The 16,896-nt window shown below is 48.0% G+C and overlaps 1 protein-coding gene across 2 annotated transcripts in view; it reads right to left on the bottom strand.

Moving 5' to 3' along the window:
* Nucleotides 1-2,390, bottom strand: part of RIMBP2 (RIMS binding protein 2) — a gene marked incomplete at both ends in the record, with an annotated part of 51,277 nt that extends 48,887 nt beyond the window's left edge. The window contains one exon of one of the 2 annotated variants that reach the window (XM_080940507.1): nt 2,286-2,390. In XM_080940507.1, coding sequence (XP_080796633.1) covers nt 2,286-2,387 — 102 coding nt within the window. The remainder of the gene's footprint in view (nt 1-2,285) is intronic. The other variant, XM_080940508.1, reaches the window with a different exon arrangement.
* Between the last annotated feature and the right edge of the window lie 14,506 nt (nt 2,391-16,896).

The following is a 16,896-nucleotide window of genomic DNA, read 5'->3' as shown; positions in this document are numbered from 1 at the left end:
CCAAGAGGGGACATTTGTGGGGAGCAAACTCGTACACCATGACAAGTATGCAAAACAGCCTGGGGACCCTTGCAAACCCTTAGAGGTTTTGAGTCCCTTCACGGTGATGGTCATTGTCAGGGGCTGGTGTTTTTAACCATGAACTTCTACATTTACGTCCACCCTGGGATGGCAGAGTCAATGGCTCCCTAGACACAGTCGCTCCCTTTCTGAACTGGCTGTGAGTCTAACACAGAGCCAGCACTGTGAGGGGGGCAGCCATCTGTGTGAACAGGAGTCAGACTATGCCATCCAGAGAGGACTAAGTGAACCATGAACCTAGGGAACACTTCATGGTCTCCTTCCACTCGGCTTTCGCTACCCTCCCTTATGACATTATTAATATTGTTGTTGTTGCCGTCATTTCTAAAATTACAGACTCGGCAGTTGATTTTATCCAGTTTCTCTTCCTGTGTCCCCACAGACAAAGAAGCACACATATGTCCAAACTAAAGACCATGATAAAGAGACAAAAAGATCAAGGAGATTGGATGGGAGGGTGGGGGGGGATGGGTAAGCAGGTGGAGCTGGTTCCTTCTCAAATCTGGTAGTCAGTATGACCCCAGGCTCCCAGGGAGCCATCTGTGGAGGAGCAATATCCTGTCGTCTTTATGAGGCATTATCTGTACTTCTGCAGTCTCTTTATCTGTCTCAGAGGGACCCGGCCTGGAGATGTGGCTTCCAAATTGCAATGAATAGAGGAGAAGAATCCTGCTCCTCCCAGCCCCAGGGAGGAAGATAAGAATAATATCCTGACAAAATATTGTTTCTTAGGTATGCTGGTCAATTTGTTATGACAGGCAGTAGGGTTGTGAGGGTCTCCATCAACAGTGGCTTAATGAAATCTGTACCTGATACAAAGTCTCGGTTATCGACTAGAAAAAAAAAAAAGTCTTCAAAAGTCAGCTACCTGTTGCCTCTGGCTGATAGACTCTGACTTGGGAAAGCAGACAGATTTTTATCAGCACCTAGGCTGGTCGAACAACCGAGTGTCCCTGTTCCCTGTGAGATCGAAGATGCACGAGAACCATTGGTGGGTGGCATGGAGCTACGCAGAGGGCACAGGACTCACCCACTCCACTTGCTACCCATCCTGGCCAACACTGAGCTACGGCTCAAACACCCACAGCCTAGCCTCTAGTTCTGTGGATGCTCAGGTGTTGGTGCTGTCATACCTCTGGTACCTCAGTGGGTAAGCTCTGCCTGCAGGGGCCAACTGCCCTAAGAGAGCAAATGGGGTCAGGAGGTAAGGATGCTGGGCTTCAGGCAAGAGAGGAGAGAGATGAGAGCCAGTTTGTCTCTGGTCTCCATAGTCTAATTCTTCAATGCCCCTTTCTCCCAACCCCTGTTCTTGCAATAGAGACCTTCCTACTCAGGAAAGAGAAAGGAAAGCATGGACCTCAGCCCCACCCATCACAGTCTGGTGGAAGGTATATCCTGAATCTTCTGGTCCTGCTTCCTGATGTCTCTCCTGTTTTCTCTTGTTCTCTTGGCTTTTCTCATTTCTTATCTCCTCTATGTCCTCTGTTTATCTGTCTATCTATCTATCTATCTATCTATCTATCACTTTTTTCTCTCCATCTATCCATCCATTTCCCTATCTAATAATGAAATCTTGCCATAAATACAGTTGGTTTATCACTTATTAGCACATGTTTTTAAAAAAATCCAACAGTAGCTATTTTGTGATATCACAATAGGCCATGACAGGAATGTACCAAGCAGACCCAGCCATAGCCTGTGTTCCCATTGCCTTTGCCTTTCCCTGGGACAAGATTTCATTCTAGGCTGGAGTGAAATCAGGGAAGCAGTAACGAGTGAAGTCGTGAAGCAGCCTGCTTCCCCAAAGCTGAAGGGAGACACACCCCTTGCAGGAACTGCTCTGACATGCTTTTCCTGATAGCCCAGCATCTGATGGGACCGCTTTGCAAGGTTTGTGTGTTACAAGACTCCAAGTACCTGGTGTAGGCCTAAGGGAAACCAGGGCCCACAGTAGAAAAAAACCATAAAGGGGCTTTGCAGCCCTCAAGACTCAAGCTGGTGCACAATTAGAACTACCTCCCCAGGCCCAGAAAGTGGGCACACACACACACACACACACACACACACACACACACACACACACACACACACACTTCACCCTTCCCAACCCAGTACATACACATACCTCACCCTCTCAGCCAAGCACACAGGCACACAGACACAGAGAGGCACAGACACACGAGCACTCACACTCCTGAGCTCACCTGCTGCAGAAGCTGGATCTCCTGCTGCTTGGCATTGAGGATAGCCAGGGCTTGCTCATGCTCCAATTCCAGCTGTTGCCGCCGTTCAGCAGCCTCTCGCATATGCTGTGGGGACAAGGAGGCCCCTGAGCACCTGCTACCCACCACCATGCATTGCGGTACAGCAGGCTTTCTCTGCCACCCCCACACCCCCCCAACCCCCAGGAGCGGCACGACACACACACCCGCCTCCTCTCCCAGGCTTCTTCACAGGGAGGCAGAGAGGATTGGGAAACCCTGGTCCCCAGGCACCCTCCCCGGCTTTGGCTGTCTCTATTCACAGCACAGGAGATCTGGCAGAGCTGCGGCTCAGGCAGAGGGAACCTCCTCTTCCCCCAGCGTGGCGTGGGAAGGCGTTCACTCTTCTCCCTCTGCTTTAGCTCAGGTATTTTGCAAACACCAGCAGACAAGGCTCATATCTGTTCCTGCCCAGCCTGACCTGCTCCCATCTTCTTACCTGCAACAAAATCATGTGACCCTCCAGTAACATTGGAGGTGAATGCCATAACTGTCCCCTTTTTTGATCATGGGGAAACTGAGGCACGGTGTCCCACAGCACACATCTATGTGGGACAGACACCATAGTCCAAAGAACCCCAGAGTCCCACATTTTTACCCTCACTGTCAGCTCCATCCTTTGAGGATAAAGGCAGAAATGGTAGCATCTTATTCGCCTGGAGATCACCTAGTCACCCTCATCAGAAAGACAAGGTTCAAGGTCTCATATGCTCAGGGGCTCACTGTGGTCCCTCTGATCACCACCAGCCCCCTCCAAAATCCCAGTCATGAGGAACGACCTCATGTATGAGGTGCTTCCTAGCATGGAGATTGCTGGACACAAAACATTCACATTTAATTTTGCTTCTTTTTTTATATTATGAGACATCTGTGGCCACCCTTCTAAAAGTTTGAGGTGTGTGTGTGTGTGTGTATGTGTGAGTGTAGTATATGTGTGTGTATCTACACGTGTGTGCAGCTGCACACATCTTGCATGTACTCTAAGAAGGCAGATGCTGACACTGGGTGTCTCGCTTATCACCCTCCACTTAACTTTTGAGACAGGGTTGCTCATCAATTTGGAACTCGTTGGTTGGCTAGGTTATCTGGCCAGAAAGTCTGCTGGACACTTCAGCCTTGGCTCCCCACCCTCAGGGCTGAGATTACAGGCTAGGCCTGGCTTCTCATGGGTGCTTGGGATCTGAAATCAGGTCTTCACACTTGTACTGAAAACACTCTATCGTTGAGTCATCATCACCCAACCTCTTAAAGGCTGAACCTTTCCCCACACGTACAGGTTCCTTCCAAAGCAGGGAAGTTTCAACACACACACCCCCCCAGATACCAGAAGCAGAAGCGAGTCTGGTGGTTCCATCAGCATGGTTTTTCCATCTGCAGTCAACCCTCCTTCTTGGCATCTTTTGGAGGATCATGAATATGCTCATGTTATGAGGAAGGGGTACCCTAGCACATAGGATAGAGACTCAACATGGCTGCTTTCCTTTTTTGCTTGAACGGGTTGATGATTTTTTATTATTTGTTTATTTTACTTTCTTTTTATTTTATGTTCATTGGTGTTTTGCCTTCATGAGATTCTGTGGGAGGATGTCAGAAGCCCTGGAACTGGAGTTACAGATAGGTGTGAGGTGCCACATGGGTGCTGGGAATTGAACCCTGGTCCTCTGGAAGGGCAGCCAGTGCCCTTAACTGCTGGACCACTTCTCTAGCCCCTTGTAATGTATTTTTAATCTGACAATTTTATTGAGTCTTGGGTTTTTATTGTTATTTTGTTTTACTATCTTTATTTAGTTGGTTTAGAAACAGCTTACCAATCGGTGACAGGGTCTCCATAGCCAGCCTGGCCATGAATTTATAATCCTTCTGCCTCAGCTTCTAACTTTCTCATATAGCACACATGTGGCACCATGACAGTTTGATGTTAGGTCTCTAGCCTAGACTGGCCTGGAACCAACAATGTAGTTGAGGATGACCTTAAATTTCTAATCTTCCTGCTTCCAACTCCCCAGGGCAGATGTAAACAGTCACACTTGCTTTGTGAGTTACCTGGAGTTGAATCCAGAGCCCGTGCAAGATAGCATGTACCCTACCAACTAAACCATACACACCCCATCCTCTGATGTCAGAGTTTTAAAGGATTTTGGCTAAATCACAAATAAGAGGCTTGTCTCTGGGGTAAGGTAAGTGACGTTGTTCCTTGAGCATGCCCATCTTCTGGCACCAAAAGATCCATTCTCCTCAGAAACATCGAGGAGCCTGTTACCATAGTGGGGAAGGATTCATAATCCTACTGTACTTTTGATTCATGCTCTACCTCTGAGTTCTACTCTCAGCCCCTCACTGGGGGATTCTAGGCAGTTTTTTTTTTTAAACCACTGAATCAAGCCTCCTGCTCCTTACTAAGGGTTTCTGGGCAAGCCCTCTACCATTAAGTCCCTCACTAGTAGATTCTAGGCACACACTCTACCACTAAGCCACACTCCTAGCCTCTCACTGGAGGATTCTATACACACTCACTGCTCAGCTAAGCCTTCAGCCCGGGCTGAGCCTCTCATTTCAATGTACCAAAGAGTTTAAGCTGGAAAAGTAAAGTCTTCCCTGAGTACAGCAGTGTTCAGGCGCCATGACCTCTGTGTCCCCTCTACTGTCTCCAAAAGTCACTCCTAGGGAACTCCAGAGCTGTAATTATCCTGCACCTCCGCAGACAAAAGTGATGGTTTCACTGTTGCTATGGAAATGCTCCCAGGAATTCAGGGATGCTGGGAAAACAGAACTCCCTAAGACATGAACAGAATCTCATAAGAGAGTTACTATAACCTGTTTACACTGGGGCTGGGCTGGGGCATTTCATCTGACTGAAGACGGGGCAAGAAGACATCAGGACCACCAGGCCACCATTGGAGGTTCCCTGGGGGTTTTCTCAGAACCTTAGGGATACCCAAACCTTAGCTTCTCAGGTTCCCTACACACCAAAGCACAGCATTGACGCACACCTCCTCCTCTTCCTCCCACCATGTCTAGATGACACAGTACACCTGATACTGTGTAAATTGTCTCACTGTGTAAAGGGAACAACAAGAAGGAAGAAAACAGAAATCTTTGGTACAGGTGCATGCTCTTAAGACATCTCCATCCATATCAGCTGAATCCTTGCACAGGAGACCCACATGCAGTATGCCACCTGGACCCTTGCTGACTGTCTAGTATTGAGTCATTCTGGTCTGACTTCCTGAGCAGGAAATGGGACAGGTGCTTACATATTTTCATGTCTGTTGGTTTTTATATGTTTGGTTGGTCCTGCTGTTGTGGCTGCCAGTTTGGGACTAGAGGGTTTTTTTTTGAAGGGGCAGGGGATTAAGACAGAGTTTATCTCTGTGTATCCCTGGCTGCCCTGGAACTTAGAGATCAATCAGCCTCTGCCTCCAAAATGTTGGGGTTAAAGGTGTGCACTAGCTCTGCCCAACCAGGTCTGAAGATTTCTAACCAACCCTCATTGCATCCTTTACCTCCCCTGCACTTCAGTACATTCTTAGGATACGAGGTATGGCAGTGCCCTCATCCCACAGCAGCAGAGATCCTGGATACATTCTTGGGGTTCCTAGGAAGCTTGGGGATCCCCTTCTATTAGTCACCAGCTCCTTATAGAACACTTAAGGGTGGGATGGTTTAGCCTGAATCATGATTTCAAAGACAGAGACCCATCATGAAGGAGAAGGTAAGGTAGCAGGTCACTCTATCCCTAGTGAGGGGAGCAGAGATTGGGATGCTGTAACCTTCAGAGCCCCCCAGCCCACCCCCATGGCATACTCCACCAATCAGTGAAACTTAAGAGTCTTAAGGCTCCCCAAAACAGCACCACCATCTGGAAATCAGCTGTTCAAGCATATGAACCTGTGAGGGACATTTCACATTCAAACCACAGCACCCCCAAACACTAGCCAGTGAGGTGACCAGGGGCTCTGCCACTAGCCCCACAAGTGACCACGGTGCCCTTGGTAAAATGATGACAAGAGGTAAGACACAGGCTGGGCCAGCCACATGTCAGCATTTTATCAAGTTGGTTGCTACTCGACAATGGACTCAGAGAGGCCAAGTTTATTGCTGACCAACACACAGCGAGAACTCAGCAGAGCCTGGGTGCCGTCTGAGAATGTCAAGGCGCAGAGCCCGTGCATCCCTGACCACCACCATGGATATCTCCAGACTCCAAGAGGAGCATGTGGACATTCTCCCATGCCATGGACCCTGTGCACAGCCGCCTTGCAGCTGTTAAATTGAGCTATTATCCCAGCTAATCTCTGTGCTTCTGTTTATTTTGGAAGTGGGCGCTGCTAAATGCAGCCCGGGGAACTCTTTATTTAGTGCGGGCAAGGAAGTGATTACTGAAGGGAGGAGACCAAGCCCTTCACGAGGATGCAGGAGACTTTTAGCCAAATGCAGACATGGCTCCAGATGCTCCAGATGTGGGGTTGCAGGCTTCGGGTGCTCAGAGTTTGTTGGAGCAGACACACAGGCTTCACACTAGGAGGCTCAAAGCTTACCTAGCACCAGGTGAAGGTAAGTCACTTTTGTGCACGCCCCCCACCCCAGGCAGTGGTTGGCAGAAAGATATAAGGGGACTAAGGGTGGCAGGGTGGCAGGGGTAGGTTATGGTTCTGGCAGTAAAGGACTTGAGTTTAAACCCTGGAACCCACATAAAAAGACAACTATAGTAGTGTTTGCTTATAATCTCATCACTAGGAACGTAGAGACGGAGATGCTTAAGACTTGCCGGCCAGCCTAATCATAGAGCTCGGGGCCAGTTAGAGACCCTGTCTCAAACAAAAAGTGAACAATTCCTGATTGCTCAGGGTTCTCTAGAGGAACAGAAGGTATAGAATGAATCTGTATATGTAGAGAAAGGGGATTTATTAGAGTGGCTTACAGGCTGTGGTCTAGTTAGTCCAACAATGGCTGTCTACCAACAGAAGAACCAAGAACCCAGTAGTTGTTAAGCCTATGAGACTTGTGTCCCAGCTGGTCTTTAGTATGCACCAGCATACCAGAAGAAAAAAAAAAAGGCAGCTTTAATGTCAGTGAAGGAATGGACTTGCCAGGGAGAGCCAGAGCAGGCTAAGAGAACTAGTGTCCTTTTTCTATGTCCTTTCTATAGACTGCCAATAGAAGGTGTGATACCCAAATCAAAGGCATCTTTCCACCCCAAAAGATCCAGACTAAAACTGGGTCCCACTTCAGACGATTTAATTAGGAAAAATCATTCACATCCGTGAATGTGGATATACCCAGCCACTGGGTTTTAGTTAGTTCCCCAGGTAGTCAAGTTGACAACCAAAAATAGTCATCACAGAACCCGAAAAAGGACACCCAAGGTTGTTCTCTACATGTATGCGCCTGCATGTGCACACACAAACACACACAGAGGCATACAAGGATGAGGTAGAAAATACCCCCTCAAAGAACAATAGTCTGAGGCTTTTTAAACAGCTAGGGGAAGAGCCTAGCTAGTGGGTGTCCTTTCTTCAATGTCCCCCTTTCCAGACAACCCATGTCCCCTCAGTATTGTCCCACATCTGCCTCTGTGATCATAGGACCTCTAGAAAGAATAGATTCCATATACATTCCCACTGAGAACATCCGCACACCCGTCAGCTCTGTGCCTGCACCCCTCTTTAAATACCCCTGCAAGCATGACAGGCTCCTGGCCCCTATTTGTGGGGCTCCCACTGCTTCCATGGATCCATAACAATGGGAAAGGCTACTTTGCTGCTTCTATTCTTCCGAGGTGAGTAGACCTGCTTCCCCATCCTCACAGGCACTTACATGCTCGGCTCCCAGAAGAATCTTCTCCCTCTATTTATCGCCAGTTTTCACTTCTGAGCCCTCAGGAGTCTGATGCAAAACACAGCCTTAGCTTGTCCCAGAGACAAATCCTGAGTCCTCTATCAGAGATGTTGGAAGCCTTCAGCAGATACCAGCATTAAGCCACCAGCTCTTCTAGTTAAGGAGCCTTGAGCCATTCTCATAGCTAAGGAGCTGTGAGTCATTTCCCAACTCCTTCAGTCTTCATTCAGTACCCGAGACAGTAAAAGGCCTCTTTGCCGTCCAGTCTTTCTCTTCACAGGCTGATGTCAGCATCCGCCACCAGGTGAAACCCAGCCCTTCCCTTCCAGGTCATGATTAGTTAGTTATCTCCTTGTCTCAGCTCCTAGACATCCCCATCCCCCACACTGTAAAAGGCACGACAGCCACCATCCATCTTGGGAAAAAAAAAACTTTAAACTGGACCACAGCGGGCAGGAAACTCAGGGCCCAGCCTTGTTGCTGGCCTGAGCTACTTACTTGCCCACCTCAACACTGAGCTCAGCCACTGTGACCTTTCACCTTCTGTACCAGCACCATCCCTGTCTTAGGGAGGGTTTTGCTGCTGTGAACAGACACCGTGACCAAGAAAACTCTTATAAGGACAACACTTAACTGGGGCTGGCTTACAGGTTCAGAGGTTCAGTCCATTATCATCAAGAACATGGGAACATGGCAGCATCCAGGCAGACATGGTGCAGGAGGAACTGAGAGTTCTACATCTTCATCTGAAGGCTGCTAGAAGACTAGCCTCCAGGCAGCTAGGATGAGGGTCTTAAAGACAAACCTACCCCAACAGGCCACACCTCCAAATATTGCCACTCCCTGAGCCATGCATATTCAAAGCACCACAGCCCCAATGCCAGATCCCAGTCTATACCATGTCTACAAGATCACACAATTCTCTGCTGGGTTTGCATGGCTGGCTATCTAGCTGTGCTTATTTGATGTCATTTCTTCACCTCTGACCTGTGACACCACACAGTGGGATTGGAGAGTCTGGCTTCTGTGGCTGGGCAGGATGAATGACCATGAAGTTGGGGCCACTCTGCCAGCCCACAGCCCTGTTCTCTCCTCTCCATACAAACAGCTTTTGCCAGCACTCTTTGACACTACACTTGCTATGAGAGAGGGTACCAGGGAACTTGAATGATCCTGTGTCCGCAATCACTCTAGGTGCCTCCACTTGTGCTAAGAAGTTTAACCCGTGGTCATGGGCAGAGAATCCATGACATGCTTGACTATGAGAGGTTAGTGATGACTGAGGTTCTCAAGGGAAAACTTCTGTGACCAAGCCCACACTAACTCTCCTGGAGGACTCCTACTGCTAGAGGAGTCAACCTCGTGTGTCACAAAATGGCTTCCCAGCTCAATAAGTAACAAATGGCATGGAAGGTGACAAGAAGCTTCAGCCAAATATAGGAGTGGGAGGGGCCACAAGAAGAAAATCCAGTGGGTGAAGTTCTTGCCACATAAGCATACAGAAATGAGTTCAGATTCCCAGCGCCCACAGGAAGACCTGGTTGTGGTCACAAACATTTGTAACTACAGCACCGGAGAAGCAGAGATAAGGGGTCCCCCCCCCCAAGCTCACTAGACAGCCAGTGTAATGAAATCAGTGAACGTTGTCTTCAACAAAAGGCATTGCCTCAAAAAAGGGTAAGGTGAAGCATTGGTAAGATGGTCCTACAGGTAGAGGCACCTGAACGCAGGCCTGGGGGGTTGAATTCAATCCTTGGTTCCCACAAGGTGGCAAGAAGGGACTGGCTCTCAAATATTGTTTTCTGATCTCCATGCTTGGGTTATAGCACACATGTCTCTATGCATGCAAACACACACACACAAAGAGACAGACAGACAGACAAGGAGAGGAGAGACGAGATGAGAAGAGCAGAGACTATTGGTCTTGAGGTTGAAGTTCATGGATCTAGGTCAGCAGCAGGCACAAGGACAAGGACAACTGAGACAGACTGTGGTGGGGTTGAGAACCTTGTGCATTTGACAGCCAGCCCTAGGCCAGAGGGAGAGTTGAGATGTAGACAGAGAAGAATGAGTCCACTTTCCATGCTGGCCAAGGGAGTCATGACTCATGCTACAAGACACGACCTCACCCAGATCATGCATGTCTCTGAAATACGCAGCGAATCACAGGCTGTGGGTGGACCATGGAAGACGTTCCCTTTCTCATGACCCATCAAATAGCTGGTGCATTCTGGGCTCACTGCCTCAGGAAGAAGGGGCACGGCTAGACAAATAAGAACAGGGAATTCTCTGGGGTTCAACCTGATGACCTGCATACAGACAGAAGGGAACAAACACCATTTCTGGATGGCCCGATTTTCACTGTCAACTGCATTTAGAGTCTCCTAAAGGGGCACTTTCTAGACATGACTTTGAGGGTGTTTACGGGGATAATTAATTTACAAGGAAAGGCCTCACCCTGTACATGGGCAGTGCCATCCCATAGGCTAGGGTCCTGAACTGAAGAAAAGTAGGAAACTGAGTGTGCGTGCACACTTGTGTGTGCATACGTGTGTGCATGCATGCATGTGTGTGTGTTGCGTGTGTGTGTGTAGTGGCACGTGCCTTTAATGTCAGCACTTGGCAGGCAGAGGCAAGCAGATCTCTGAGTTCAGGAGCAGCCTGGTCTACAAAGTGAGTTCCAGGACAGCCATGGCTACACAGAGAAACCTTATCTCAACAAACAAGCAAATAAACAAACAAACAAGAAAACTGAGAAATTAAGGCTCAGTTAGTAGCATGACTGCCTAACACTGGGTTCATTCCTCTGCATTTTATGGTATAGTCCACAGGTATATGGACCTAGGTATGATGGTACACATCTATAATCCCAACATTCAGGAGGTAGAAGACTGGAAATACAAAGCCATCCTCAAGCTTAGGCCAATTTGGGCTACATACGACCTTGTCTCCAAAAGTTAAAGGAGAAGTTAGGTGGAGCACCATTATACCCCACTCTCTGCTCCCCTCTCTACTGAGATGTGAGGAGGTAAGGAATCTTAGCTGCAAGCCCCTGCCTCCATAGAGTTACCTATCACCATGACTTTCTACCACAACCGTAGCCCCTTAGACTGTGAGCCAAAATGAACCCTTCCTCCCTTAAGTTGCTTCTGCCAGAAAGGTTTTTATCACAGCAACATGAACAATAGCTAATACAGGAAGTCTGTGACCAGAGCAGAAATTGAACCAATTCTTGTCCTCTAACCATTTCTTTCATCATAATCTTCTGGGTCCTCCAGTTTGTGAGTCTCCCATAGGTCCTACCCATAGTGTGAAATGTCCCTATGGTGTCACAAAGTCATTTCTGTCCTCCTTCCTAGTATATTAGGCCACCAAGCCTCTCTTCTGGCTCCTCTGCCACACAGGTTGGAACATGAAGAGTTGCCAAACTGGTAGCCATGGACTCTTGCTGAGGGACAGTTCTCACTGTCTCGCACATTGTATTCGTGGTGGTTTAAATGAGATGTCCCACATAGGACATTTGAATACCTGGTCTCAGTTGGTGACACTGTTTGGAAGGCTTGAGATGTGGCCTTGTTGGAAGAATTATGTCACCTGGATAATTTAAAGATTCTCACTACTTTGAGTTTGGTTTCTCTGCTTCATGTGTGAATTCAAGATGAGAGAGCTCAGCCTCTGTTTGTGGGGCTTCATAGACTCTTGAGCACTTTAGAACTGTAAGTCCAGGTAAGCCTTTCCTTCTGAAGTTGTCTTGGTCAAGGATTTTTATCACAGCAATAGAAAAGTAACTAAGACATTGTCCACACGGTCACAGTGGCTATCTCTCTGAGCATTCATGACACAGGCCCCCTTGTAGGGCAACTGAAAGCCCTGGTTCTCCAAAGGCAGCATCTACTCAGTGCCATATCTGGCTCCCAGAGGACCTTGTTCTACACAGCAAGAAAGCCTTTCCATCCAAAAGCAACACCGATTACAACAAAATAGAGAGGGAATCACCAGTTTCCAGCCTGCCTGTGGCACAATTTATTTTTAAAGCGATGGTATTTATAGTTGGATGTCAAGATTAACGGTGGTGCTTAAGTTGCCTACAAATGTCAAGGGCAACCTCCTGAAGAAGCATGGCTGGCTACCATAAGGTACAGACACAGAGCTAGCTGAGCTATCCCCTCCTCTTCTCCTCAAAAATCAGAGGTGAGTGTCCTGTTGGAGCAGAGGCATGAAGGAAACACGGCTTCCCTTGGCAGGTCTTCAACATAATGGCTTGCAAAGTCAGGTTGGGGATTCTGTTATACCGAATGAGGGGTGTGCTTTTTTTTGTGCACATGCACATGCAGGTTCTGAGTCTGCATCCTCAGACACAGGAAGGAACACAGCAGGCTGTTTGTGTTCGGTGTGTATGATTTCCCATCCCACTTATGCATCAGATTTACTCTCCACAATGAGTCATGGGAGTTCTAAAAATTGGGATCTATTCTCACCAAAAGTAGCTTTGTGTCTCAAACTGGGGGGAGAGAAAGTAGGTACAGACCCTTCAGAGTGAGTGCTCTTATGGGCGGCTGTGATCATTCATAAGATACAGTTAAGATTATTCATAACATTCACTTGCCACCAAGACTGAAAGCCAACTCAGATTAACTCCCACCAAATTGTCCATTGACTACACACTACACACATGAGCTTATATACATACAAACATGCAATGTGCACGTGAAGTAAATAAATATGGTGTAAAAGCAAAACGGAATCTGGGCTTTGCTGGCTGCTCTTTTGTCCAGCTTTCTCTAATTCCACCAGGGTTTGTGCAACCGTCACTCACAAACACGGACAAAGCTCCTCTCAGCTCAATTTATATCCCGAAGCAGTGGTTCCCAACCCTCAGGACCAGACACAGAGACCAAGAATTTGGGTGTGCATTGGGGGGGGGTGTGGAGAAGCAAAATTCAAAAGATTGCCTTCAGCTGTGTGCTCTGGGTCTAAGGACATGCATCTCTGGGTCTTGGTTTTCTTGCTTGCTTTATCAGCTCATGGGGAGCCATCAGGGAAGCTGCATTTACTGTTTTCAACTAAATGAAAATGATCAGGGCTAAGACAAGCAGCATAGCAGTGTTAGGAAATGGAAAAGCCAGTGTGTGTCCATGGCCATTGGAATAATTAGCCATAGAACAATGTCAAACAGTAAAACCTAAGACAGGCATCCTTCCCTTATTGAACGCCAGGTCCACACCACCACACTTGGAAGGCAGGGTGAGCTGCTGTAAGGTCAGAGGATTCAGACAACTGTGACCACCAGACATCCGACTGATGAGTCTCGTTGACAGACAGAAATGCCCGCCTCTGCCTGCCCTCATCTTCCCCACATCAGACTGACTGTGTCAATTCCTCCTTATGCTCCATCCATCAGTGAGTGAAGACATTTCCCAGTGGTTGGTGAGGATGTCCTAGTGTGAGCTTAGAGTCCTTTGCACTGAGGATCCCATGGTTGGCATGAATTATTTTCAACACAAAGCAACTGCCAAGTCTAGCTGTCCACCCCTAGTGTTCCTGTCACAGGGAGGCTCCTAAGCTCTGCAAAACCCCATGTCCAAACCCCATAACATCCTGAGTCTGCCCTGACTCCTATTGCTACCTCCACCGCCAGCAGCTCCTGTGGCCTCCACCTTGAGCTCACATCCAGAACATGAACTTCTTTCCTTCTCATGGCCACTGCTGCCACTTCCTGTCTGGTCCATTCCACCCTCAGGAACAGATGTGATAAATAATGTTGAAGGTGCCCAGATCCCACCACACCTGAGTGTCTGGTGATGGAATGTCCTCTCTATTCCTTTGAAACCTGGTCAGCCTAGAACCTGCTTTGGCTTCCAGAACTCGATGGCAAAACCTTGTGCCAGACTCAAGCTGTTCCCTGTGGGGACACACCTGCTCCTGCCCTGCTGAGTTTCCCATGTCACTGGCCAGACCTCATAGCATACAGAGCTAGGAGCTGGCTAGGACTTAGGTGGGCATCAGAGCACAGCTGTCTAACCTAGCTGCATTGGGCTGCCCCAGACACAAGCGGCAGCCTTGGCTGGACATTGAGATCTACAGCCAAGGCCAGTCATGCTGAGAAGCAGTGTCACCCACCTCGACCAAAGAACAAAAATGAATGGCCACAGCTTTAAGTCACTGAGCCTGGGGACAGTTCATCACGTGGCATCACCATAATAGTAAGAAACAGACTGAGTACCCCAAGATCCTGAGGACAAAATCTAAACTCAGATTTCCTGTGTTTCTGTGGGAGTACTATTCTGTTGATATTAATGGTACCCCTCTCCACTTGCTTAACTTGGAAACATCCTCCCTCTGCTTGGGAAGATCCCAAGCACATTTTTTAAAAAATAAAAATGTATCTTTATATGTAAAAAACCCACCAGTATTCTATTATAAAACTTCATAAAAAGAATCACATGAATTAAGAGTCTGTACTTGCAAGCTGAAAGACTAAAAGACTAATTAAATGACATAAATACTTAAGGTAAGTGGAATCCAAATTAAGTAAACTCTCTGTTATTCAGTGCCATGTAATGTGGCCATAAAATTCAGCAAGCAACCACACAGTCCTTTCCTTCCCTTTTTCTACGTGTATGAACCAGAGCTTTTCTATGTACTCAGACTGGCCCTAAACTTTTCATCTTCCTCTCTTGGCCTCCAGAGTCCTGAGACTACAGACCACCATGCCCAGCTCCGGTCAGGACTCAAAGTGAAGAGAGAGATACTGTTAATTACTTTACAAAAAAAAAAAAACAAAAAAAAAAAAAACAAAAAACCTATAAAATTAAAAGACCCAGGCAACAGCGGTGAATGCACACCTGTAGTCCCGGCTACTCATGGGGCTGGGAAAGAAGTCGTTTGAGCCCAACTGTTTGAGGCCAGCCTTGGCAACACAGATGCTCCTTTACCCCAGGCCCCACCAACAGGAGATACATCTATGATAATTGTCCCTTAGATAAAATAGTGCAGGAAACTGTATTCCCTGGTGTGCCTCCCTCAAAGTCGAGGCTGATGACTGGTGCATATACCCTGTGACATTCGGTTAGCACTACGAAAGAGATAAGCAGTTCCTGTTCCATTCCCTCTACCCTCCCCCACCCCACTACTGGAGACTATACCTAGTGGTTCATGCCTGCTAGGTAACTTTACTGGTCTTTACTCCTGGCCCTCTCTTTATAGGACAGGGTCTCACTAGCCTCGGACTAATTCTGTAGTTCAGGCAGACCTTAAATCTATAACCTGTCTTGGCCTCTCAGATATCTGGGATTACAGGCCTGGGCCACCTGCCTGACCTAGAGGTAGATTTTTAACATGAAGTCTTTCCTCTTCCATGAGACACTTAACCACACAGTGACCACAATAGCTAAGATGAAATTTCAATGGGTATTAAGTCTTTCTGGTCAAGCCCCTCTCCCCAGTGATTCTAGTTTCTACAGGTGAGAAGCTGGCAGAACTGTGACTTGGTCTACTGCATGTGTCTCCCAGGGATTGCTAATTTTCTGGAGGATTCTGGGCCAGGTGCTGTTCCCATTCAACCTCAACCAACTTGTACAGCTCCATTGTGGCCTGGGCGTCTTCCACCGAGGAATGTCCACATTTTCCAGCCTGGATGTCCTGACTCAACAGATTCTTGGTGAGATGCATCAGTGACAAAGTGACATTCTCTGGGCAGTCAGCCTTCCAGTTGAGGAGCGGTATTTGGGAAGTGTCTCGAGTAAGGGACTTGGGATGAAGGTACTATATATAGGGCTTTGTAGTCACTGTGAATGGCATATGCCCTACCACTACCTTCTCTGAGAGTATCTTCAAGATCTCCAAGTTGGGTCCCACTAAGATCGCAAGTTTTCAGAGCCGGATGTAGGTGCAGGTGCACTCTGATGGATACCCGGACAGCAAGACTGTGGGAGGAAATGGGCAGGAGGCACACATGTGACCACAGCACCCCCACCTCAGGCAGCGAGGCCAGCATGAGCAGCAGTAAAGGTAGTGGTGGTGGCGGGGACAGGATGTTCCTCCCCCATGGAGGTACCCAAAGCACATTTCTAAGATGTATCCCATTGATCCTATCTGCCCATGGGGTTTTTTGTTTCGAGCACCATCACTAAGAGAGACTACGTGTCCCATGTACTTGGTCTGCCTGATATTGCAGTGTGTATGTTTGTGTGTGTGTGTGTGTGTGTGTGTGTGTGTGTGTGTGTGATCTGTGAATGACCACACAGTACCCTCACAGGCTATGATACCGCTGAGAAATCTTGCCGTGCAGATCCCACACAGAATCCCTGTGGTGGTTCTATCCCCTTGACAATGACACCCGGGACCCAGCATTCCCAGGAAGAGAGGAGATGAGCAGTCTCCTTAAACCAGTTTCTGTCCCCAAAGGAAAACAGACAGCATCTCGTGGTATTTTAAACGGCATGGACTTGGTGGGCTGCGGACCTCACAGGTTCCCTTTCCACATTCTACCATTACGTTTCTTGATTCTTCCTGTGAGGGCAGCCACCCTCTCTCCCACCCTTTCCTGCTCACAGTTCAGATGAGAGCCTCAAGAGCCACATGCTGCCTTTGGCTGTCTGTCCTTCCCTCAACCTGATTCCCTGCCCTGGTTTTATCAACTTTGCTAGCATTCTGTTTAAGCTCCACCCCACAGTTACCTGGCAACAGCCAGGTATGCCTGACAGTATAAAAGGGG

This window comes from Micromys minutus (assembly GCF_963924665.1).
Source record: "Micromys minutus genome assembly, chromosome: 29".
In the NCBI taxonomy this organism is placed as follows: Eukaryota; Metazoa; Chordata; class Mammalia; order Rodentia; family Muridae; genus Micromys; species Micromys minutus.
This window is presented reverse-complemented; position numbering and strand designations above follow the sequence as displayed.